The sequence below is a fragment of the Phlebotomus papatasi genome, chromosome 1 (assembly GCF_024763615.1).
Source record: "Phlebotomus papatasi isolate M1 chromosome 1, Ppap_2.1, whole genome shotgun sequence".
Lineage (NCBI taxonomy): Eukaryota > Metazoa > Arthropoda > Insecta > Diptera > Psychodidae > Phlebotomus > Phlebotomus papatasi.
In genome coordinates, this window is record NC_077222.1 from 80,234,040 (window position 1) to 80,258,794 (window position 24,755).

At 31.9% G+C, this 24,755-nt stretch overlaps 1 protein-coding gene across 13 annotated transcripts in view; it reads right to left on the minus strand.

Moving 5' to 3' along the window:
* Positions 1 to 330: 330 nt before the first annotated feature.
* The window catches only part of LOC129810280 (uncharacterized), a 60,731-nt gene continuing 36,306 nt past the window's right edge, over positions 331 to 24,755 (minus strand). For 7 of the 13 annotated variants that reach the window (XM_055860648.1, XM_055860645.1, XM_055860646.1 and 4 more), the window contains exons 6-8: positions 10,593 to 10,776; positions 9,931 to 10,067; positions 331 to 1,346 (exon numbers count right to left, since the gene is read on the minus strand). In XM_055860648.1, coding sequence (XP_055716623.1) covers positions 1,189 to 1,346; positions 9,931 to 10,067; positions 10,593 to 10,776 — 479 coding nt within the window. In that variant the 3' untranslated portion in view covers positions 331 to 1,188. Of the gene's footprint in view, positions 1,350 to 9,930; positions 10,068 to 10,592; positions 10,777 to 24,755 lie in introns of all 13 variants that reach the window. The other 6 variants (XM_055860642.1, XM_055860639.1, XM_055860641.1 and 3 more) reach the window with 1 other exon arrangement.

A 24,755-nucleotide genomic window follows, 5' to 3' on the forward strand; every position in this document is an offset into this window, starting at 1 on the left:
TTCGTCATCGGAATATAAAACAAAAAACATAAATTATGAAAAAAAGGAGTCTCCAATATTAAATAAAAAGAATAAACGTGATAGACTTACCCAGAATGTAAAGCAGGGGCTGCAAAGTAGTAATTTAAAAAACAAGAAAGTGAAATTTCATTTAAATTTAATCAGAAAATTTCTCAAAAATAATTTTCAAAATTTTTAAAACAATATGCAAACTTAATATAACAAATGATATATCATTTGTGGTTCTGAAAGTACTTAGATGTGTAATGATTTCATAAATAAATCAATAAAAATATTAAATAAAAACAAGTTCTAATTGAAAGACATACATTTTCTCATTGTGAAATTCCTGTCTTCATTTTTATTGTTTAATAATTTCATTATTCATTAAATTAATAAATTGTGTTTTCCCTCAATTTTCGTCTCTATTTACAATAGTAATTTTTCATAAATAATTTCAAATTTAATAATAAAATTTCGTATATATTTTTCTGTTAATTAATTTTACTATCAACCAATAGTCATTTAGGATATCGTTTTTTTTTCATCAATTTTATTTACAATCTCTTTTTTTAATTTGGATTTTAACATATGCTTAAAAGAGTGCTTTTGTCCTGGATTACTCGAATATTCATTATCAATTTATATTTTAATATATTACGGTGTTTAATTGTAATAAATTTTAAATACTTTATTTCAATTCATACTCACTAAAATAGGTCTCTGATTAATTTAGTAACTTGAGCAGTCAACATTCTTACTCACGAAATTCTCCAATATTTCACATCTAAAAATACTCAATATACTTATGGTCCATCTACTCAAACACATTTCCACAATTCTTTAAGTCTCCTTCATTATGTCCTTTCATTATCCCACCAAGTATTCAAAACATCATCCTCAGAAATATTAAAATTTCGTGCATTCCTTTCCACAAAATGATTCAAGAAAGTTCTATCATACATGGGATAAGGAGATAAATTTCTGATACTTTACAAAAACAAACTATCTCGAAAATATCGCTATTCGAGACAAAAGTTTCTTGACTATGGTTATCCTCACGATTCACTCTATCCCCTAACACTTTAATTGTCTTTAAGTTCCATCGTCAATTGCAATATCTGCAATTAATTCTATTCAGTGTGGGTCTAGTGAAAATTGATAGAGCACTTGGAGGGTGGTATCGGCTCATCTGTTGATCCGGGACTTGAGGAAATGGATTGGGATGTCTTCTCCTTGGGGCCACAGCGATGTCAGAAGACAAATTACGAAGCACATAGTCCCAATAAATTTCCACTGTGGAGACGAAATTGTTGCGGTGCCGTGATGCAATTCCGCGTAGCTTTCTCCTGAAACAAAGTCAATTCCTTGGAGTATACAAAATAAATAAGATACCAGACAAAGGAAAAAATATCCCTCAGAAATAACCACAACTGATACCAACTGGTACAGAACATGAGAAAGTTATTTACTGTTTTTTACTTAAATTTTCCAAGCATTAAACAATGCATTTTGAAATAAAATATTACGAAATTAAAAGTATGTCAATATAATGTCATGTCATTATTCATTAAACACAATATTGCTTTTTAGGGATATTGTTTTCAGGTCTCTGACGACCCTCTCTCGAACCCCGAAATTAGAACTATCATTAATGATAAAATAATATTTCAACAAAACATGTTTCATAATTATTTACAAATTGTTTCAAACTGAAACTTTATATCACTCACTATATTTTCCGGAATAATGGTTAAAAATAATCGTTGAAATTATATAATATTTTCACTCGAGAAATTTCCATTTGTAATTGATTTTTTTTAGAAAATGCATAAATATTAAAAAAGTTCACAAGTTGTATTTTAATAGTATAAATTGCAATTTTTTTTCAAAGAGAAAATAACACAGCAAAATGCATTTACATAATAAAACTTCTCGTAGAAATACTCTAAATTTTTTCTCTTTTTAATTTTTCACTTCATCGCGAAGTCAGTTTTAGAAAATAAAATACACTGGAAAAAAACTTTATTTTATGCTGTTAATCAATTATCATTCCTATATTTAGTTCCTCAGAAACTCATTTTAATATTGCCTGTCTGGTGTGGTAAAACTTTATTTTTTAATAACATGAAATAGTTGCACATGGCGATAAGAAAACTCTGCAGAAAAATTATAAATTAAAATTTTAAAAACACCTGAGAAAATTTAGGACGACAAAGCTTTCCAGCTTTGCGAGATGCTCGAATCTTGCATTCCCTCATTTAACCTTCATATTGCACGTGCAAAGGGAAATGGGGCACCTTTGAATTAGGACAGCTTAAAAATTGGACCTTCTCTCCTATTTTTAAATGGAACTTTGCCTTGTAATATTGTAATTTGGTTTCACAATAGGTTTATAAAATCTAAATTATATCGTAACAAGGTCTAGCTTCATTTTAAAACAGGAGAAAAAATTAGTCTTTGAATCACTTAATAGAATTTGTTATATTTATTGATAAAAGGATAGACTTAAAAATAGTTTTCAATTGACCTAAAGAATAAATATTCTGTGAGTGAGTGATTGAGTAAAGCATAATTATATGTATCACATTAAAAAATAAATTACTTAAAATTAACTTTCTCAATAATGCTATTAATCAATTTAAATCAATTATTTCAGAGTAAATCAATAAATAGATCAAATGGTAAATATGTATTAAGCAATTCAATGACACCAATTATACATTTGGATGCTCATCATCGATAATTAATATAAATCATATTAAAATTTTAATATGCAAGTGTAATATGCAGTCAATCTGGGTCAAGTGATAGAGCACTTGTTCTATGATGCAAGTGTCCCGGGTTCGAATCCCGTTTAAGTCAAGTAAGATGTTCAAATTGCATCCCCAGTGAGCTTCTCTTGACTTGATTCTACGAGGCATGGGATGCGACAACCCTATCCCTGTATAAGAAAAATAATAATGAATGTTCCGAACTCCCCTTGCGGTAAGGCCTAAGTTCTTCTATGGAACCTTGCGTCACCATTATTTATCATTATTATTAAGTTTAATAACACTGTAAAATTTTTTATCTAGATTAATAAAGTTGTTTTCTCTGTTAAACTCATAAAAAAAACCTCATGTTCAAGAGTTTTAGCATTTGATAAAGGTTTGTTTTTACACTTCGCCGTTTTTAGGTTTATTTTTTTTCTCAACCAACCTAAATAGAGTTATAGATTACCTAAAAATCCAATTTAGACGTAATGGGTTCTATTACGGGTACTATTATGGGTACTATTATGGGATACCTATTATGGGTACTATTCCAATAAAAAATGAATATATTTTTTAGTACCTGACTATTCTCGAGTGCTCCTGTATCATCAACTTTTCTTTGTATTGGATCTCGATTATTTTGCCCAGTCCACGCCGTCGATTATGTAGAAGCTCTAAAAACACGTTCATGTTTCATTGGAATAGCACCATAATGCTATATTATTTATTAATTCGTCATTTGATTATATTCAATCACAATTGCTTCAGACTTTTCAGAGATTTCAAGACCCTTTCAATATATCTATAATTTTGAAAGAATTCGAAAGATGTTTAATTTATAAACCCCTTAAAAAAATTATTTGGAGTAATTGAAACGTGATTGAAAAGTGATTATAGTAACATATAGCAAACATTATAGCAATATTCACCAAGTCAAGTAATTCCAATAAACTTAAAAAAATAATAATCACACGACTCGTGTTCGAAATGTTATATTTAACGAGTTTATAACCTATTTAAACTTAAACGATTCTTAAAGCACTTGAAAATGTACACAAAATTGCAATGATGGTTCAAACTTGTCTGAAACATTTGTCCAATTATATGACAAATCAAAAGCTTATTTCCGTATAGTTTGCTTAATGGGGTGTAACTTTTAACTTTGGAAACCGTTATTCAAAACATTTTGTAGTTTGGAATCTTGGGCCCTGAGATTTCCAATTAACCACTTTCAAGAGCCCAAAACAAGGAACACAATACTTCCTCCTCTTCGAGCAGATCAATATTATGGTGCTATTCCAATGAAAAATGGGTATTCTTTGAGAACTCTACTGTTCTTAAGTACTTCTACATAATCGACTTTTCTTTCTGTTGATTCTTGTCACGACTGATTAGTGGATTTAGAACACGGCGATGATTGAGCAAAATAATCGAGACAGGCACCAACCCAAGGAAAAGTCGATAATGCAGGAGAGCTTGAGAACAGTAAAGTGCTAAAAAAAATTTTCAGGGAAAAGCTTTCCTTTCTCATTGTTCATTGTAAATAGAAACATTAACTTCCTCTATCCAAGAATGCCCTATCGCAGTATCGTTCTGTAAAGGAGAAGTGATTCACGATTTTCAAATAATAACCGTTATAATTTTAATACGACAAATGCGACTTCTAGAAGTTCTCGTTTATCACGTTTATCTGCTTAGTCAACTTTCAAAAATTGACACAATCAAAAACAAAAACCGTGGCAGAAATTTTCAAAAATTGTCTAATTTCTGAAAATGTTCTAATTTTTTAAATTTTGAAAATGGAAATATTAAGATTCAAAAAATTTAGGCATTATACTTATACATTCCTCTGTGTCTGTCTATGTCTTACGAGCTAAAACTGGAAGATGAAAATTTATTGTGCAGAATAGCGAGTAAAAGCTCAAGAAAATAATGAAAATACCACTTTTTTAGTAAAGTGAACATTTTTTTCAAATAATGCATATTCTTATATGCAATTTCAATCAACTTACGAATTATCTAATTTTTTTTTATTAGACAGAAGTATAAATTCTATTGCATTTCATATTACATTTTCCGTATTGTAATTGGTTAAATAAACCTAGGGGAAAATGCCCATACTTTGAACGGTTGCAAGTTTTATAATGACTAAATTTTTCCCATGTTTTTCAAAGACTCATTAAACTCATATTTTGAAAACTAGGGCAGAGTGAAAAAAAGAAAATAATAGTCATTATAAAGCTTGGGACCGTGCAAAGCATGGGAACTTTCCCCTATTCGGGATTGTCCAATAGATATACAATCTTGGGCAATTTTGAAAGAATTTTTATTTATAGATAGGGGACTCTCCGGTACAGGTCAGTAGATTTGAAGTTTCTCACAAAAAACACTTCTTCAATCTTGCCCAGAGCTTTCGCTCCTAGATATGGACCTTCTTCAGTGGTTACAAGGATTTATAAATTTATTTTAGAAACTAAATTTAAATACAAGGTCACTTTTTCATTGGGCAATTAAAACTTCTATTCACTCGACTAAACTTTTTTTTGTACTTTATGAGGATCGTTATTTACTGAGAAAAAAAAACAGGGGTGCGATTAACTTTTTTTGCTCATAACTTTAACACTTTTTAGGTGTAAAAATATATCAACATTTTTAATGTTAATTTTACACCTTTTTAAGGGTAAAATTAACATGAAAAAGGGTAACTTTAACCCCTAATACACCTAAAAAGGGTAATATTTACACCGATTTCGGATCAATACTGCAGGGTAAAATAAACATTTCCGGAATGTTATTTTAAGTTTTTCGGACTTCTCTCAGTGTTCGAGAGGAATTAGACAATATCATCACTTTCAAGTTATCAATTGGGTAGGTTTTTTTACGAAATTGTTTTCACTGATTTTCAACCTTTTTTTAATACTTGTAGCTACTAGAGAAGGTCTATATCCAGGACCGAAAGCTCTGGGCAAGATTGAAGAAGTGTTTTTTTTTATGTGAGGTGACTTCAAATACACTATCCATCACCGGAGAGTCCCCTATCTACATATCACGCCAGTCCTTCATCCAATTAAATTTTTATTTATTTATTCATTTGCTTATTATTGAGCATACCATAATATGGATTTGCCCAAAGATTAATTATGAACGAATTTTAAGTAAAAATTTCATTGGAAGTATGCAAAAATTCGTGCGTGAAACTGTTTGAAATTTAACGAGTTTTTGTACATCTAAATGCGTACCTATATGAAATTTTCATACTCGTAAAATCATTGTAAACTCCATAAAAACCCGTCAATAATAAAAAATTACGATAAAACTGAGGGAAATCATAACGAATTTCATCATATAATATTTTCCTCAATAGAAAATCTTAGCCAAATGTTACGTTAAAATCGTCAACATACTCTCTTGATATACAACAACCCCTTAAATTAAACGATCCGAATTAGTCATCTACTGTACATCTGTACATCTTTCACTAAAACAATTTATACAGACCTAATATAAAAACCCATATAATTAATCATGAGTTCGATCATTTCTCAGAGCTGGGTACCTTTGCCAGCCTTATTTTTTATCTATTGAAATATGATGAACAGAAATAATAAGTTAATATTTTCAAAATGGCTTTATCGTGAAAGAAATTATGTGGAAAATTATTGTGAAATTCATGAGATTTTCCTACAAAAACATTTATTCTCAAACAATCCCGTAGATCCCTTTTGTTGACTTCAGCTTTTTTTCCTTAAGATTTCAACCATTTTCAATTTCACCATTGAAACAGCCAAGTCGTGCGCTTTAACTTCTTATTCTCATCCTTGTTTCAACATCCATACCATGTTTAACCACCCAGCCTCACAATTTTTACATGAATTATCATATTTTATGTGATGCGTTCTGTGTGAAAATTCTCAATAGAATTTTCCGCACACATTTTTTTTAAATATACAATTTCCGTGTTGAATTATTGAAAAGTTGAATAGAATTTTATAGTACTTTTTCACAATTTAATTTTAATATGTATTCCCTATTTATTTTTCTTGCCGTTCGTGCACTCATAACAGCTTTTTTCTTTGTGGATTTTAATTTTTTTTCACATTCACATTCATCCTGTGAAATCTTTCTGGATTTTCAAAAAGGTTGAACACCATATCGGAATATAAAATCATGATTGTTGTTGAACTTAAATTTTAATCTTCAACCCCTATTTTATATTCAAAGCATGTATTTCACATTTACAATTCCTCTGTGGTAGCCCAAGTAACTCTGAATCTTAAAGAAATCTCACTTCAACCTTTTGAATAGTGTAGTTTTATATTTATTATAAATTTTCTTTTCAAAACTCGTATAAGCAGTCTTCTTTTAGACAACATTTTCAATCCCTGACACTCACAAAGTCCGATAACTTGTTTTTTTTTTCACAAATTCTACTATAAATTGAATTGAATGGGATTTTTTCAACTCAATTTGGCTTATTACATATCAAACTTGCTTGGAATGTGATTGTTGTTGAATTAATAGTGCCGATCTCATCGGTAAAACCATAAAAAACTCGAATTATGGATTAATTATTGCAATAACGCATAAATTTAATTATTTTTTGTACTTATAGCTTGACATACAATTCTTTGATTTCTTTCAGGAATTTACGAAAGTTTTCTCATCCAATCAAAAAAACTATTTTATTTTATTTTGCATATATTTAGAATTTAAATATAAGCTAATATGGATATACGGAATATACAGTAGGTGTCAAAAGTTTGTTGCTTCATGTGCGTTCGGAAACCCAGATGAAAAAAAAATACTTTTTTAAATTGGCCATTGAAAACTTTGGAAATGAGCAAACCCACGATCTGCCTCTTAAATAACATAACTTCCAAATATAACTTGGTTGAGAAGTTAGTTGCACGTATTTTGACTATTTTGAACAACTTTTTCAAAAGAGGCGACAAACTTTTGGCGCATTAAAACTTAACAACATTTGGACAAAAATAATTTTTTATATGCAATAAAATTAATTAAATTCTTTGAAATATATAAATAAGATCTGCGGATAACGGGCAAGTAATTTACGAAAAGAAAAATTTTTAAAATAATTTTTTAATCATATTTTCTATCTGTTTTCCCGAACATACATGAGGCAACAAACTTTTGATACCTACTGCATATTAGCTTTTAAAGGCTGATTTAAAAATTTAAACTTTGAAAGATTTATTTCAAAATTGAGAGGATATTTCGCGAAACTTGTGTTACTGTACTTATCTAAGTATGATTGTAGATCAGGGGCCTCTCGACATTTCATTTTTCCATACCTTTTTGCATGGAAGCACTGAAGACTATTGGCAAGTTTTTTCCTAAAGAGAATTGATTTATCACTCTGATATATTTCAAAATCGTTCATTAAAAGCTATCTAAAATACATATTTCATAATGCTTGCCAAAATTATACAAGAACTACGAGCAAATTTGTTTAAGTCGCGGTGCAATAGGTGCAAAATTTTTACAAGGAAATGTGAAAAATAGCTTCACTTTCATTAGGCTTGAAAGGCCCTTGTTTTAGATGATAGTTATTTTCTGTGTCAGATTTATTCACACACTACGGATTCCGTTGATTCTGTGAATATGACCTCAATTCAATTTGTAGACTTAATTCCAAGATTAATTTAATTGGTGATTACAATAGCATCGCAGTTAGATTAAAAGCGAGGGGTCTGTGGTGCAATTCGTAAGAAAGTTTCGGCTCTTGGGCGGTGTGATCCCCGACTCGATTGTATGTATGTATGTATTTATTTATCATCTTGAGATATCACCCACCCCCCATGCCTCCATCGCCGTCTTAGCGTCGATTACCAACCTCCAGAGTAAAACGACGGAAAAATTCTTTCAAAGGTTGTATAAGACATTAGCAAATATAGGGTACATTGTTGACTTTGTCGACTATAACAGTAGGGTGGAATCACCAGTTCTCGCCAGTGCCCCACTTGTCGCCACTTACATTGAAATCGCTATTTTTCGCAATTTATGAAATAAATGAGTCGCAATTTTTTTGTATTGTTTCTGCTTCTACGCATAGAATCGAAAAATAATAATTATTCGTTTTGGATTTACGATTTTGATCACTTTTTAGAGCAATATTTTAAGCAAGTGCATCGAATCCAACATCTCTTACCAAATGTACTAAGTGTCGTCAAATTTTCATCAGGCCAAAAATATCTATTTGGGTAAATAATTTGTATATTGAATATTTAATTGCACTTGTGGAATACATAAAATTTGTATTTAGTCAATTAATATTTCATTTTATATTATTTTTGTATAAAAATGAGGCATGGCGAGAAGTGGTAATATTCTGGAATTGATTTTACCACCTGTCGCCATATCTTTTCAATAGGCGACGCTAACTTCACTTCGTACATTCTCAGTTGTCAAATCTGCATTGTTTACTTTCTGCAAAAGCCCCATAATTTGATTTCTCAAATAAAAGTGAAGAAAAATCATTTAAAGAGAGTAATAATAAAGTGATCACAAGGAAAGAGAAATGGTGAATGTATTCTTTTCATAGCATTGCCTAAAATAACCGAGTGTGGTTCTTTTCAAGTGGGTGGCGAGAAGTGGTTACAAATTTTACAAAACTGGCGAAAAGTGGTAAAAAGTGGCGACGAAATGGTTATTTTTGCATTATTAATAAAAATCAGTTTTTTAAGTAGTCCAGCGTTATGTTCTAGGATTATTGTTTTCACGTATCTACAGCCAATACATCTAAGTAACTTTGTGTCAAATTTGACTTATCTTGTAACAAGGATTCAAAAGTTATGATTAAATGAATTTAATTTTTTCCTAAACATGGCGATAGCCGGTTATTCCACCCTAGTGAGTTCGAGTCCCACCCGGTGCAAATGATTGAGGCGTCTGAATGAATGGACATTTTTCACGAAACATTGTAAACTGAATAATACATTTGTAAACTGAACGATATACAAAAATAGCTAAATAGCTCGGTACACAAGCCGGTACATGAAAATAAATTAATTAATAAGTTTAAATAGAAGCGAAATAATTCACACAAATAGCAAAAAATTAATTAGCAGAATTTGGGAGAGTTTCCAAGGTTTTGAGAATATTTTTGCCAAGTATAGGGGATGTGGGATAAATTATATTGGTCACTGAATCTTACCATTTAGAACATGAACTGTCACAGTGTAGAATTGGGCCGAGCTTATCGAACAGGTGTAGTTGCCAGAGTCTGATTTATTCACTCTAGCCACAAAAAGAGTTGAGTTTGCTCCTCCGTTCATTAAATCAGTCTTTACACTGAAAAGATTTAGAAAAAAAAATGGAATTAAACGGATTTAATAGATATTGTACAAACTTTAATTTAACCATAGAAAAATTAAAAAAAAAGAACACAAAACGACTCTTTGTTGGTCACAGTCAAGGACGAAAAAATAGAATCTGGAAAATGAAAAAGGGATTAAGAGAAATACTTTGCTCATAGAAAAAATAACAACAGAATTCTGTACATTAATGTAAAATAAAATGGGAGAAAAAATTTAAATTCCTGAAATTTTAAAGCATTGTCTGGTGAAAGAGAGTGTGAAAAGCTCTGCCGTAAAAGCTCTTCATCATCTTTGCGTGAATATCGTAAGAATGATGTATTTGTTATAAATTTTTACGATGACAATCTCCTCCAGAAACGAAGACGTAGATATGCCACCCTAATCGCACCCTCAAAAGCCTTGAGAAATTTGCACTCAGTCACACATGTGAGGTCAATGGGCGGGAAAAAGGAAGTGTGTGTGTACATAAGAAGTGAAAAATGAGCATTTGATGGTTCACCTTATTCCTCCTCTCGTGACATCGTAATTCAGGATACGATCCCCGTGAGTCCAGAAAACGGAATGGAAGGAGGATGGCATCCTCATAGCGCGTACAATACACGAGAGTTGTATTGTCGAGTCAACCTCGTAATATTTGTCCTGAAGCGGTACACCCATCTCATCGATGATCATTACTTCAGGAGCTGCAATTCCATAAGAAATTTATAATTAATAAATTAAAATTTTTATTGATTATTCTACATAATAGGGGAAAGTGCTCTCCCTTCGAACGTTCATGCCTTCGAATAATGTGAATTTCTTATGTTTTTCGTAAGAGATTTACACTAAATTATCACGGAATTATCAACAATTAATGGTAAGCCAACTAATATTTAATAGAAATGTGTAAGTCTCTGAGGAAAATTAAAAGAAAATTCACATTATTCGAAGGCATTAACGTTCGAAAGGAGAGTACTTTCCCCTATAGTTTTACTTGCTCTAACTCATTTAAGTATGAATATAATCCCCCAATCAAGTTTTTAAATCCGTTTGTGTTTTTAATGATTGTTAAAAATTTGAAAAATGTGAAAAGTTTTGTGGTATGCTCAAGCTCGCAACGTTACAATGTGCTGTAATCCAGAAGAGTAATGCATTCGCATTATTTATCTACATTAATAAAGTATTATATATGAATGAGAAAAGCATTATTTTCATGAGTTCGAGCATTCGACGAAATATATTTTCAAAACGTACATGCGTAAATCTTTTTAATGCTTATCGATTCACAATCGATATGAACCAATTTATAAGTCATTCAAAAGATCGAGCAAAATAACTGTGTTTATTATTCATTATTGCTTTTTCATAATCTCTTCATTATCAGTTAATAAAAGATCGAAACCAGTGCAGATTTCTCCAGGATTCTAAGTAAGACCTTTTCAACGAATATAAACTTTCCCGAACTTGATTAACTTCCTTGATTATATCCCAGATTATGTTAAACATTATCAATATCGCATGAGAGTTCCTTAAATATTATATATTTTCTGTAATGTCAGTATATTAACACTTCAACTATAAATAGTAATACTTTAATATTCAAATTTAAATCTTGTTGATAATTTATTACGTCTTTACTCGATGCTCTTCCACATCCACACTAAAGAGAAGATTTATATCCCAAAAGAATTTCTACTTTGTTTAAGTTAGATGCAGTTAAACAAATGCTATCGTCTTAAAGAAAATTTCATTTTTTCATACCCCTTCTATTAATCTCTACACCATATACAGTAGTAACAATTCGATTAGGAACACTCTTAATTTCTTTTAGAGGTAACAAAATAAGATGAAGACAATTATACAGAATTATTTAAGCTCGAAAGCTTTTATTAATTATTTTTACATTAACTCATTCCTTACCATGGTATTATACATCATACGCAAATTGAGTGATTTTAGATGATTTATTCCAGGGCAATTGATATTCGAATTTCTGTCGGGAATGGATTTTTAGTTACTTTAGTCCTTCAATAACTTGGAAAAAATAGCCCGACAGAGATGGGAATACATTTTGTTGTTCTTTTCTCGCTTCACGCGAAGTCATGCAAAAATTTTGCTCAAAATGGTGGACGGAAAATGCGACATCTCGTCGAATTTGTTAAAATTGACCTTTATCCTTCATTTCGTGATTTGAATTTTGGTTGCCAATGTGTTTTCTTGGATAGTTAATCTATCTAAATCAATAGAGTTTGTAAAGAATTAATGAACAGAATTTAAATTCAGTGACCGTTAAGGCGCGTGTTTGAGAGCGGCTCCCCGCGCCCCCATAATGGATAAAAATTATTTCTTTTCAAAAAAATCATCTATTTACCTGTAGGGAACTAATCCCAAAATATGAACATTGTATCTCAAGTATTTCTGGTACATTGACTGAATGGATTAAGGTATTTTTCTAAATTTTACCATCACTCATGCCTAACTTAAATAATGCCAGTAGTGGAAATTTTGATAAAAATTCAAGATTTTTTAGTAAATGGGGGTAGCAAAGCATCTCAGGCTTTATGAAGTGCTGTAACTCGCAACTTAGATGCTATACATCAAAAGAACGTTCACATCATATACGATTTATCAGTTTTACACGTATTTGATGCAATTTATAAATCACTCAACAGATCCCACAAAATAGTTTTAAAGGCAAACAAAATTTATTTTAGGATTAAAATCAATTACCGGTTATGAACCGGGTCATTATCGATTCAGAACAATTTGGAACTGGTTCAGACTTGTCAAAAAATCCAATACTTTTCAAACGAGCCCAAATATAAATCCATTCGGACGAGAAATGCGCTCTCTGGGCCATTCAACGGTACTTTGGTATAAGAACCAAATGCCCGCCTGGGTAATCTCTAAGACATATTCAAAAAAAAAAAAAGAAAAGAAATCGCACAACGCGTTTCATTGTGAGAATAAACCGACGTGAAGTTGCAACCAACAATAGGGAAATCCGGAAGTCCTCAGGAAGAAACAATCACTGAGGGAAACACATCAACTATCTCCAAAGCTTTCGGCTCGGTCTCCAAGTCTTCATCAGGGGTCAAGTCTTGCAATCTATCTCTGAGACTTGTGCAGGGTTTTGGTCAGAATTATAACAGGGCATGAGAACATTTTATAATTTTTGTAATATTTGACACAATTGTATGTTTTTCCTTCTTCTTCTTGGCTTTTACTGGGATGCCCTCGTTTCCACTTATGCCATGTTATAATCCTGACCAAAATCTTGACCGAGACTCATAGAAAGATTGCAAGACTTGACGACTGATGAAGACTTGGAGACCGAGTTGAAAGCTCTGGAGATAGTTGATGTGTTTCCCTCAGTGATTATTTCTTCCCGACGACTTCCGGATTTCCCTATTGTTGACGCGTTTTCGAGCAATCCCTTATTCCAAAAAATATGGTTCTAAAGAGGAAGGAGAAGGGTGGAGGGAAAATGAGGTGCATATCAATGGTTCCAGGGTCGACATATAGGGGATGGGATTATACTGCTCTCTCTGTGGGGTTCGAGCAGTAAAAAAACTAAATTAAAAAAAAAATTGACCTAAATCATTCTGTGTTAAGATTTCCATCTTTTCCTACAAGGAAAGAAACATTTCTATTAAAAATGTCATTCAGTCGTTAATAAGATATTCAAAAACACTGTCCCAAATTGAATTGTTGCCACTGTATCTATTCTCAAAAAAACCTCTTAATCTCTTGGTGATGCATGAAGAAAATGAAATGAATAAATTTCGCTTGGAAAAATGGTGTATACATAAATTTATCTTAGGAAAAAGTGCATAAATTTTTAAAATCACTCTTTTATTCCCTGTATAATACGCCATACACTTTTATATAAAGGATGCAAATGATCGAGTGTGCAAAAGAAAGGGAATCAAGTGCATCTTGGCAACTTTAACTGAGGTCGATTATTGAAATGGAGAAATATGGTTTCGAATATAGAAATATGCCCTTCAACTTTAGCCTCAAGTCACATAAGATAGTCATTGTTAGTGACGCTACTACAGCACATCAACGAATAAGAATGGGTAGAATTCAAGAAGGGGGAGAGTAAATGTGGGTGGAAAGCGAAATCATGCAAAGGGAGTGACTAAGCGATTGATTGCGATGTAATGTGGGACACATTTGCCATCAGATGGAGCAATTGTGCTGCCACTAAAAAGGGATGAAAAGCTCTGGAGGGAAAAAAGGTTGATTGAAAAAAAGGAGGCACAAGAGAGAGAGTGCGGTTGGAAAAAAGTAGTGGAATATGATAAAAATGCGGACAGCCACGATTTCGCGCAAATATCGATTTCACATTACGGCGAGTCTAGTAGCATGACTTTGCAAGAGAGGCGACATTCCTTTTGGGGTCTCGATTCTCGTCTCCCCAACAATATTTCCATCTCCTTACCATTTTGGTCGATTGTATCCACTTAGCGACTCAAATCACAATGCATTTTCCTATTTTCTTTTTTTCTTTTATCCATTTTTCAATATTTCTTGTACAAGAAATTCTAATGATGAGTACTGGAGTATTGAACTTCACTAAACAACATACAATATAAAAACGTTCCATAAATCAACCTACACATAACGTATCTATCACACCGTGGCTATTAACTGTTTTTTTTATAATTTAAAGCTAATTGGAACTTTTAAAATTAATATTCAGCGTCAAAATCAAAAATTTCTTTTTTGAGTAAATGACTAACATTGCATTTTTTAAAATAAATTCTGTAACTGATAATTCGAAAGGTTCTTCCAAATACAGTAGAGTCTCGTTATAGTCCATATTTGATTTCAGATTTGACACTTGGGTCGCACTAGTCCATGTAATTTTTTAAAATTATCAACGACTTTTAGTATTGAAATTGCTCGACGGCTTCTACTTTCTTTGCGATTGTGGTACTTGTCTTTGCTCTCTTCATTTATGGATCACAATTATCACAACTACTCAATAAAGTTTGCCAAAAATATTAAAATAATTATGCTTGTTGCGTACAAAAAACATAACCTAACATAAAATCAGTGTTTTGAAATCAACGGTCGATAAATTGTGGACTATAGAGCGATGGAATATAGCGAGACTCTACTGTAACTTTTAAGATGATAGAAAACTTAAAGAAATCTTACACTTCAACTTCAGCATCGTTGTTGAGTATTTTCTAACTTATCATGTTTAAGAGCTTAAAGATATAATGTACTTTAAGATTATATGTAAATCTTAATCAGAAAATACGAATTTATCTTTAAAGAACGATTTTAAAGGTTTACCGTTTAAAAATTTATCTCAGAAATGGGATAATCATTACAATTTACAGTCAAATCACTCAGTGCATCTCATTATTTTGAGAAGATCTTCAGAATATGTAATAACCCCCTCCGTTTCAAAAATATCGTATGTCTGGGAAAAATTGAAGGGTTAAGAAATGATTTGGAATTCTTTTGTTATTGATACAAATCTTAAGCACACTCATACATGAGCCATTGCAGAAAATTGAACATTTTTACCGTAAAAAATCCCTTATTCTCAATGATTCTACTCAAAAGAAAACAACTTTTCTCTGAATACATTTTTTTTTTCTGAATTGTATGACTTTTTCTAGGACGGAGAGAGTCATATTCAGAATCAACATATCATTATCGAATATTTAGGATACAATGCAAGAATAACATAATTAATTTATTCTACTGACATTGCTTTGTCTATCCAAATTACACGATTTATGAGCTTTTATTAAGTATGTCCTATATTTAAATAATATAATTAGTAGCGTAAAAGAGTGGTGTCTGTTTATAGTTCTTAAATTTCTTCTTGATAAAACATTTGCATTTATTTCTAAGAGATATACCAAATTCTTACATTACAAAACTTCGTTAAAGAAGGAGTTCAAGAAATGCCAAAGAACTTTTGTCAAACTTGTAGTTTTGTTTGACTTCAATGAAGCAAATTTACTTATAACAGTACCCATTAAAATTACTAATAAGACCCGATAAATTTATAGTAGCCGAGATTCTTTTCAAGCAAATATGAAGTATATACTTGAAAATCGGAAGTGCAAATTCGATTGCATAAGTAGAAAATTTTTTGGGACAAAGAAAGTTTTAAAAGAGAGAAAAGTATCTCACCCCCAAGTTGGAACATTTCAGAAAGTTCTTTTTCACTTCATCATTTTTATATGTCATTTCCAAAACTATTTAAATAGTTAATTTAGAAATATTATGAAAACTTTGTAGAAAATAACAGTCTAATTTCCGATAAAAATTTTATTTGTTCGTTCACAACATGTCTGTTATACGGTTTAATAATGCAACTTATTAGAAATTGAATCATTATAACGAATTCTAAGTTTTGCACAAACTTCTTTTCATTCCAGAATTTTAGATGTTTACTGGTTCACAATCGGTTTAATTGAAACTGATAACGCATTAGATCAATTGGATCAGATTTAGACCTATCAATAATTCCAAGGTCCTTAAAACGACTCAAAGTTTTCTCAGTTGGTTGAACTAGACTGTTTTTATCGTCTAAAACATATTCAAAAGTAAAATAAATCATATTGTGTTTTCTAGATAGGGGAAAGGCTCATAATTTTGTCCAGTTTCTTATTTTGGACACTTTGAGGATAAAATTGGACACTAAAAATAAATTGATTAAAATGATGGATTTTTATTCCAATATTTGATGAATAATGAATTCTATCTAAATATTTGTTGTTTTTGGAAGATTTTAACACTAAAATCGTTAAATTTTGAATATGAGTTGAAATTGCTTTGTTGAAAATTCGGTGTGAGCAATTACTTACGAGAAATATGACAGAACTTATGAAGAAATGAAGAAGAATGGGCATCCTGTTGAGGCGGATTAGCTGTCCAAATTTACAGCCAAGTTGTCCAAATTAATAACCAAATTGTCCAAAATAAGAGTCAAATTCACCTCTATATCAATTCATTTTAAAAGTATTAAAACTAATTTTAGTAAGAATAAGACGACAAATAGCTTGCCAAGTTTCTAAACAACCCTTCTGAAAAGAGAGTAACAAAAAAAGTCATTGTAACAAAAAATAGTATTGACTTTTAGTACATTAGTACAGTAGTATTGACTTTTAGTCAATTAGTATTAGTATCGCACTTTAAACTTGGAACATCGATGCTTATAAGCAGACTGGACAAAATTATGAGCGTTTACCCTATAGACGGAGATAGACGGACAGACAGATGGATAATCAGTATGATATCCTCCGAGTAAAGACTGCGAAACGGACAATCAGAGTAATATTTTCATAAGGAGCAAGTAAAACGATTTTTAAAAATTTAAATGAAATCGATATTCCTAAAGTCATGTGTTTTTTCAGTGAGTAGGGGAAAGCTTCAGGCTTCGCACATACTCTGTCTTCAAACACTGCATATTTTCTCATATTCCTTTAATGAATCTGACCTAATTTTTTTCAAGAAAAGTATGACTTAAAAATAGCTATTGAAATATATTGCCAGAGGTCTGATTAATTAAAAAAATATGCAAAAAATATGAAATGTTTGTGAAGCCTGAAAGACTATCCCTAAATAAAATTTAGTGGACAGTTCTTCAGGAAAAATATTCCCTAAAAAACTATGCAAGTTATTGTGGAGGAACCTTGACCTTGGGGCAGACCTAGGACAAGGTGGCTGAATCAAATTCAACCGCGGACATCTTCCTGAACTGCTAAAGGATCGACTGGCGTGGGCTGCTAACCTGTGCCTCCTGGTCCCATGACCCGAAAAGGGATAAACGGTTGAAAATGAATGAATAAATGAATGAATTGGTTCTTCAGGCCAGGATGAACTTTCTGGTCATGAACTAAAAAGTATTCAGTGAATTCAGTGCAATTCTAAAGAGTCTATAAATATAAATTCCATCATTAGCGATAAGCACAAATCTGAGACTTTCTTTTAGTGAAGACCTCTTGAACTTTCTTTTTCTTCATGTCTAAACACTAAGGATAAGGACTACCATAAAAAAAATTCTTCTATTAAAGGGAAGAGAGTATCATTCACGATTTCTTAATGAATCTCACACAATTGGACATCAATTTGACTACGAGTTACCAAATAACAATTGGGATGGACCATTGTGGCAGCCGCTACCAATTTTTTTTTCAATTGTATTTTTTATAATGAAAAATAAATCATTTCGCCTAGAGGTCTAACTGAATGCATGATGAAGAATTTTTTCCTATTTCAGATAAAAATTAAATTTAAATGTAAAAATATTGCAAAAGCAAAATAAACTGCACTCGGATGAACTAACATAAGCGGCAGTTTCAGCTAAATGCATTTTATACGGGAGTTTTACATTTTGCATTTGTAATTTTCTTTATTATTCACGTGTGAAATCGGAAAAGAAACAATTTAAAAATGAAAATATAAAATATTTGAGGAAAAAAATAATTAAAATTCAATGAATTATCCTGAACGTGAAATATTCTATGAAAAAACATTTTTCAATGGTTCTGATGAAGATAAAAACAACGAATGATTAAAAATCTTCAGATACAGTAAGCAATAAGATAAAAGTTCTTATTCACAGGGTTGAAAAAAATCAGACTAAAACTCTGAACGTTAAAATAAAAGTAATATTATATATTACAATAGATTCTAAAAATCTTATCAGTGGCCTCCACTTTGTCCATTCGTGATGCTTTTAGTTATGATGTCTACATAAAAGGCGTGAAGTGATTCAGTATCGTAGGTACAGAATATTAAAAAAAAAACGTGCATCCAATTGAGGAACCAATGCTGCTCCCATTCATTTTGTTCTTATTCAAGATAAACATGTGTAGGAGTCACTTCTTCTACAATAGTCGTCCTTCCTTAGGGTTATTTATTTGAAAGTTGTGTGCCATTTCCCTCCATTACAACACGAGAAAATGCGAGAGATAAATAATAGAGGAAATCTTGGTTTGACCGTGAAATGGGGAGCATGTAGTTCCGGGGCTCCTGATCCTGAGAGCGGATAAATGGTTATTCCTGGACCTAGGACAACACATGCACGTTCATACAAATAATTTTCAAATTAGAAATTTTTACTCTTTAAGGGATAAGATAGGGTTTTTACTCATATGTGAATACTTTTGAATAGTTAAATTGTTAGGAATCCATATCCTTAATTCTTTTTTAAAAGGAGACGAATAAGTCAACATAAAAGTTTAATAATTTTAGGTTCACCAGGGTTTTCATTGCCCCTACTTTTTAAGTCAATAACTTATCCTTAAAGGATTTAAGTACCACTACGCTATTTTTAGATACTTTTACTACTAGGATCGTCCAGTCATTTCAATTATAAACAAATAGTTTAACTAAACCGATTTTATTTTTGGTTAAATAAAATCCTTTCACGAAGATACAAAACGAACCTCACTTTAAAGGCGGATACTAAAGAAACTAAGATGTTAAACGTTACTTTTACCATCCTATTTTCTATATCCTTAATCCTGTCTGATATCAATTTGGTACCATTCTAACTCTTCTAACCAGTAAGTTCTATAATATTGAAGATTGCATATTGTCAAATTCTTATTGAAATTAGGTCACTATGGGTCAGTGTTAATGCAACTCGTTCATTCACTTCTTGATCATTATTTTTTGTCAGCTAGATAAAAAATGTGCAATTTTGCAGTGGCGCATTGTGGGTACACTGAGTTCACCTTAGTAATTAAGTGGGGTAAAAATTATTTTGTGTATAAATCAGATTCCTGAATTTCACTTCCAGCAGCATGTAAGTGCTTGCTTCAAAGAAATTGCATCTTTCTTTTGGCCTCAGACCAGCGGCAGCCTATTGCTCAAGGATTGCCAGCCAGCGGCCAATTGGCCCCGACTGCCATTAAACAGCAGCTTCTCTTCATAGAAGCCTTAAAGCCTAGGGCACAATTTTGAAAATCTTTCTGGAGGAAAATTCCGTTGAGGAATTCATCCCTAGAGCCATTCATTGCCGGAGTGAAAGATTGGAAATTTATTTCTAATCTTGGTTAACTCTCTCGAGACACCACCCGGAACAAGGGGACATTATTGCCTTAACCCTTTAAGAATGATTGGATCACCCGTGACCCAAAAGTGAAGTTTTTCCTACGGCCTTCTTCTGAAGCTGTGTTTTCCTCTAAAGAGTTAGAAAAAATTATTTTTTCTCACCCTCGATTTTTGACCTTCTCGTCCTTAAAGGGTTAAACCCGATGGCTCGAGTCAGTCCAAACACTGGAAGAATTCCCCAGAAAGTTCTTACCAGAACAAGTGCATAATCTGACGGGATTCAGATTATTCTCTTCCTCTAGCTTCAGCTTTTCAACTGTTTGGAGCCGAAAGATTTTTATCAGAGAAAAATTATTTTATATTAAAAGTAGCACAATTTTTTTAATTTTTATTCGAATTTTCGTTCCGTATATTTCTTCCAAGGCGACATTACAATTCATAAATCGTCTGATTCGCGAAGATAAGTCGAAAAATATGTCCGTCTAGGTGTGGCAAAATAACATTTGGACGAAATAAAAAAGAGAGATTTTATATAGATATACATATTACTTTCTCGAAGATTTGGGCAATAAAAGCCGAAAGAAGTTGGAACCATGTGAAACTCGTGTTAATTATCCCAGTAATCATTTATTGGGATCCCCTGAATATTTCAAGACGGTATCTCTAATAGTTAATTACCAGGAGTTAAACGCAAGAATAATTGCTGGAGCTCAATGAGAAATATAATTAGGGGAGACCGGGGAGGTTTGTGACCAGGAGTAATGTGGGACAAGGCGATTTTTCATTAATTTTTTAAATAAATGGGATTTAACACTACTCAATCGTAAGCAATATTAAGATGTATCTTGAATAAAAAAATGGATATCCTCAGTTTTATTGTTTTAATTCTATCAGTACTTTCTTAAAAATTTATAAAAATTGTATTTTTTTATTTCTCAGTTTTGCTCTTCATATTTTATATCAGCGATATATAATCAAAACCTTTTTATCTCATTAGTTAGCAGTATAATCTGGGAATATATTTTTAAAAAAGTTTCAGAGATTATACACTCTCGTTATTAACTTAAAGGTCTTAAGTGCCAAAATTACCTCGGGGATGTTTGGGACACCTGACCGGGGATGAATGGGAGTTGATTTTTGATAAGATTGTAAGTGGCGCGCAAATCATTACTGTCGAAATGGAGAGTAATTCCCAATTTCTACTGGAAATCTCCCTCTTGTGCAAACTTTACCAGTTGAACAGTTGTCTACAGGGACAATTAAACTACCAACGTCTTGGGAATCAATAATTTATTCTCCAAAGGATATTCGACCTTTGCTCAATCCCGTTAAAAACTATTTTCCCGAAAATTTCTCGAGTAATATCCTCTGCAATTCTCACAAATTCTCCAGAAAAGGTAAGACGAGAGCTTTTTCAGAGAAATAGGGAAAAACAGGTACCATGCAGTTGTCGTAAAATCAAACAGAAATCCGTCAATGAGTTCAAAACTAAAAGTTGCAAGAAAATCTACTCGCGTGAGGAATTTGATAATCATGATTGCAATACAGTATACTCTCGCTCAATCGGCTCGAATCGGGCGAAAATTTTGTTGACAATTTTCACGTTTAATTTAAGCTAATTTGCTCAAATTCGCTGCAGTTCTTCCTATTTTATCGTGATTCTTTATAATTGAGCGCTTTTTGTGGAATTCACAAAGGCTCAATTCTATCGCTAAACCGGATGACACTTTGCCCCATATTCCCGATTGAGAGAGAGTCTACTGTACTTAGAATAAAAAAAGCAAAGAAAGGTAGATGGAAAATAGTAGAACATACTTTAAACAACTGATTGACAATAAATGACTCTACTGTACAAATTAAACTGATATTAATTTTTAAATATAAAAAAAGGTTAAACATTTTTATCTCTATTAGAAATATTTTTAATCTATTACTTAAAATTAATTAACGCGCTCTAATAATGCAAATTATGCGAGAAAAACGCGTCCCAAACATCCCCTTTTGCGTCCCATACTGCCTAATACCAGGGAGGTTTGGGACAAAGCGTCAAGTTAAATGTTTTATCTTCTCCAAGAATACTCAGTTGTTTTCCAAGTTCTATCGAGTACTTTTTATAAAATCAATACCCATATAAGTATCCTATAGACCGCATAAAATTGTAATACACTATCGCGATTTTTTGGAATAGTGTCTCAAAGTCAAAACATGAAAAAGTGTCCCAAACCTCCCCTATCTCCCATATATATATAACATGATTAACTTATCCCGAGCAATAGTGAGATAAAATAAGTTCTTGCTTAAAATACAGCCTTATCATTAAAGAAAAAATTGTTACCAAATAATATAGGGTAAGTGTGCCAAATTTCGGCATAGTTGCATGCAAGCGCCAAAGTCTCAAGTTTGAAATGTAATATCTTTAATAGAAATTGATTTTTTTATTCCTGTTTCTTAAGGAGTGTTACTTAGAATCTTGTAGACAGTTTATCGTCTTTATTTACTCTGAAAATCATACTTAATACATTTTAAAATGAACAAAAATGTAGACATAGCTTTGGTGCCCTATTTCGGCCACCTTCATTCGCATAGTTCCTTGCCCTTTAGGAATTCTTCCAATGCCTTTTCCACGTCACCTCGTTTGCCGAAGCTACATTTTTTGTTATTCTTTTGCATTGTATAATCTCTAGAGTATGTAAAATCTAAAAGTTCATGGAAATTCGAGGAACAAAAAAGGTGGCCGAAATTGCAATCTGGCCGGAATTTGGCACACTTACCCTACCGTTTTGAGTTCTTTATTTCCTAAAAACTATAAAACACATTTTGAAATCATATGAAAAGTAGAACTCTGAAATCATTAAAATTTATTTGGAACAATTGTTCGTTACTTGTTCTAGTAACCTTTAAGCCTTCTACTATATTTACTACATCTCATAGAGAACTTTAGGGCTCGTTTTGTCGTATCCACACAATGATAGGAACTATTTTATGTGTTTTCAGCATGGAAAAGTCTGCAGTCCATTTCACCACTCCTCTACTTCCTCCGAATTACAATGAATATTTCATAAATATACTTCTAACTGGTCTGAGAATTTGTTTATATTCATCCACCCACAACCCTCTCCCATGTGTGTCTTTTTTGCCTCTCACACGAGAATATTGTGAACATGTTCCAAAGGCATGGTAAATTTACAAGAGGATGGTGTGAAAAAAAAATCAGCAGCTCTTTTGCATTTTAAATTAATTTTTGCATTATTTTCATTCCCTGGCGAGACATGTGAAGGTTGGGGTTGAAGTGCTTCGAAAAATTTGCTAAACCTATGCAAGTTGCATGTGAAATTTTCGCAATATTCTCCACCACTTCTCCCTGCCATGTGAATTAAGAGGTTGGCACGAGTGCTGATACTCTCCCTGTATTTTACTCCAGTTCCACCCACACTTCCTCTCTTTCCTGTTGATTAAATATGAATTCATGCATCAGCACGCAAAAAAAAGATGGTATTTTTTTTCACTGCGGTTGAATATAAATAAAAAAGGAGAATTTCGTGTATTTTTGTGCCACAAAAATATTTTTCATTTCATATGTTGGCTTCTTTGCGGTGGCTTTTTGGGGGTAAGTTCCTCAAATTCTCTCATTTGATAGAGAAAAAAAAAAGATATATGTACAGTGAGTGTCAATAGTTTGTTGCCTAATGGATGTTTGAGAAATCAAGTGAAAAAAATGATAGAAGAAAATACTTTTCCAAATTTTTCTTTTTGCCGATGAGTTCCTTGTAATCCGTAGATATTATTTATAATTTTCAAAAAAAATAAATAATTTTATTTCATATCAAAAATAATTGTTTTCCAAAAGATGGTCATTTTTGAAAAATCAAAAGTTTGTTGCCTCATTAAAAAAACTAATTCAAAATGGTGAAAACGTGCAACCAACTTTATGTAAACCGGTTACATTTTGAGCTTATGTCATTTGATACGCAAATGGTAGATTTGTACATTTTTAAGGCTGTCAATGGTAAATATATAGGTGTAAAAGTGATGATAAATAACAAGAAATGATCAGTTTTTTGATAATTCATAATTTAGGTTATAATGGCAAATTACAAAAAGTTGAAAGGTGGGATATTGTCCAGAGATACTGCTGGAAGGAATCGGCGTCGCTTAATTGCCAACTTTTATGGAAATTCATGAAAAGTTATACATAAAATGGTCAAATATTATAGTTATGAGGCACGAGTACATCTGAAAAACGCTATTGGTAGACCCAGGGTTTCGACTCAGAAAGTCGATAACTGCATTCTAGGTATCTCTGATAGTAACCCCATGATGTTTGCTTCAAAAATTCAAAGTCGGCTGGTTACAGAAGGCATACAGGCTCCAAATGTTTCGAAAATCAAACTCAAAATGAAAGAAAATATAAGAATAGGTACTTGGCTCGCAAGATTCCATTGGTAAACAAAACCAATCTGGTTAAAAGGTTGTAAATTCACTTGGAGCATGCTAAAAACGTAAAAATACAACCTCTTACGTAGTTTGGTTTTGCTTACCAATGGAATCTTGCGAGCCAAGTACCTATTCTTATATTTTCTTTCATTTTGAGTTTGATTTTCGAAACATTTGGAGCCTGTATGCCTTCTGTAACCAGCCGACTTTG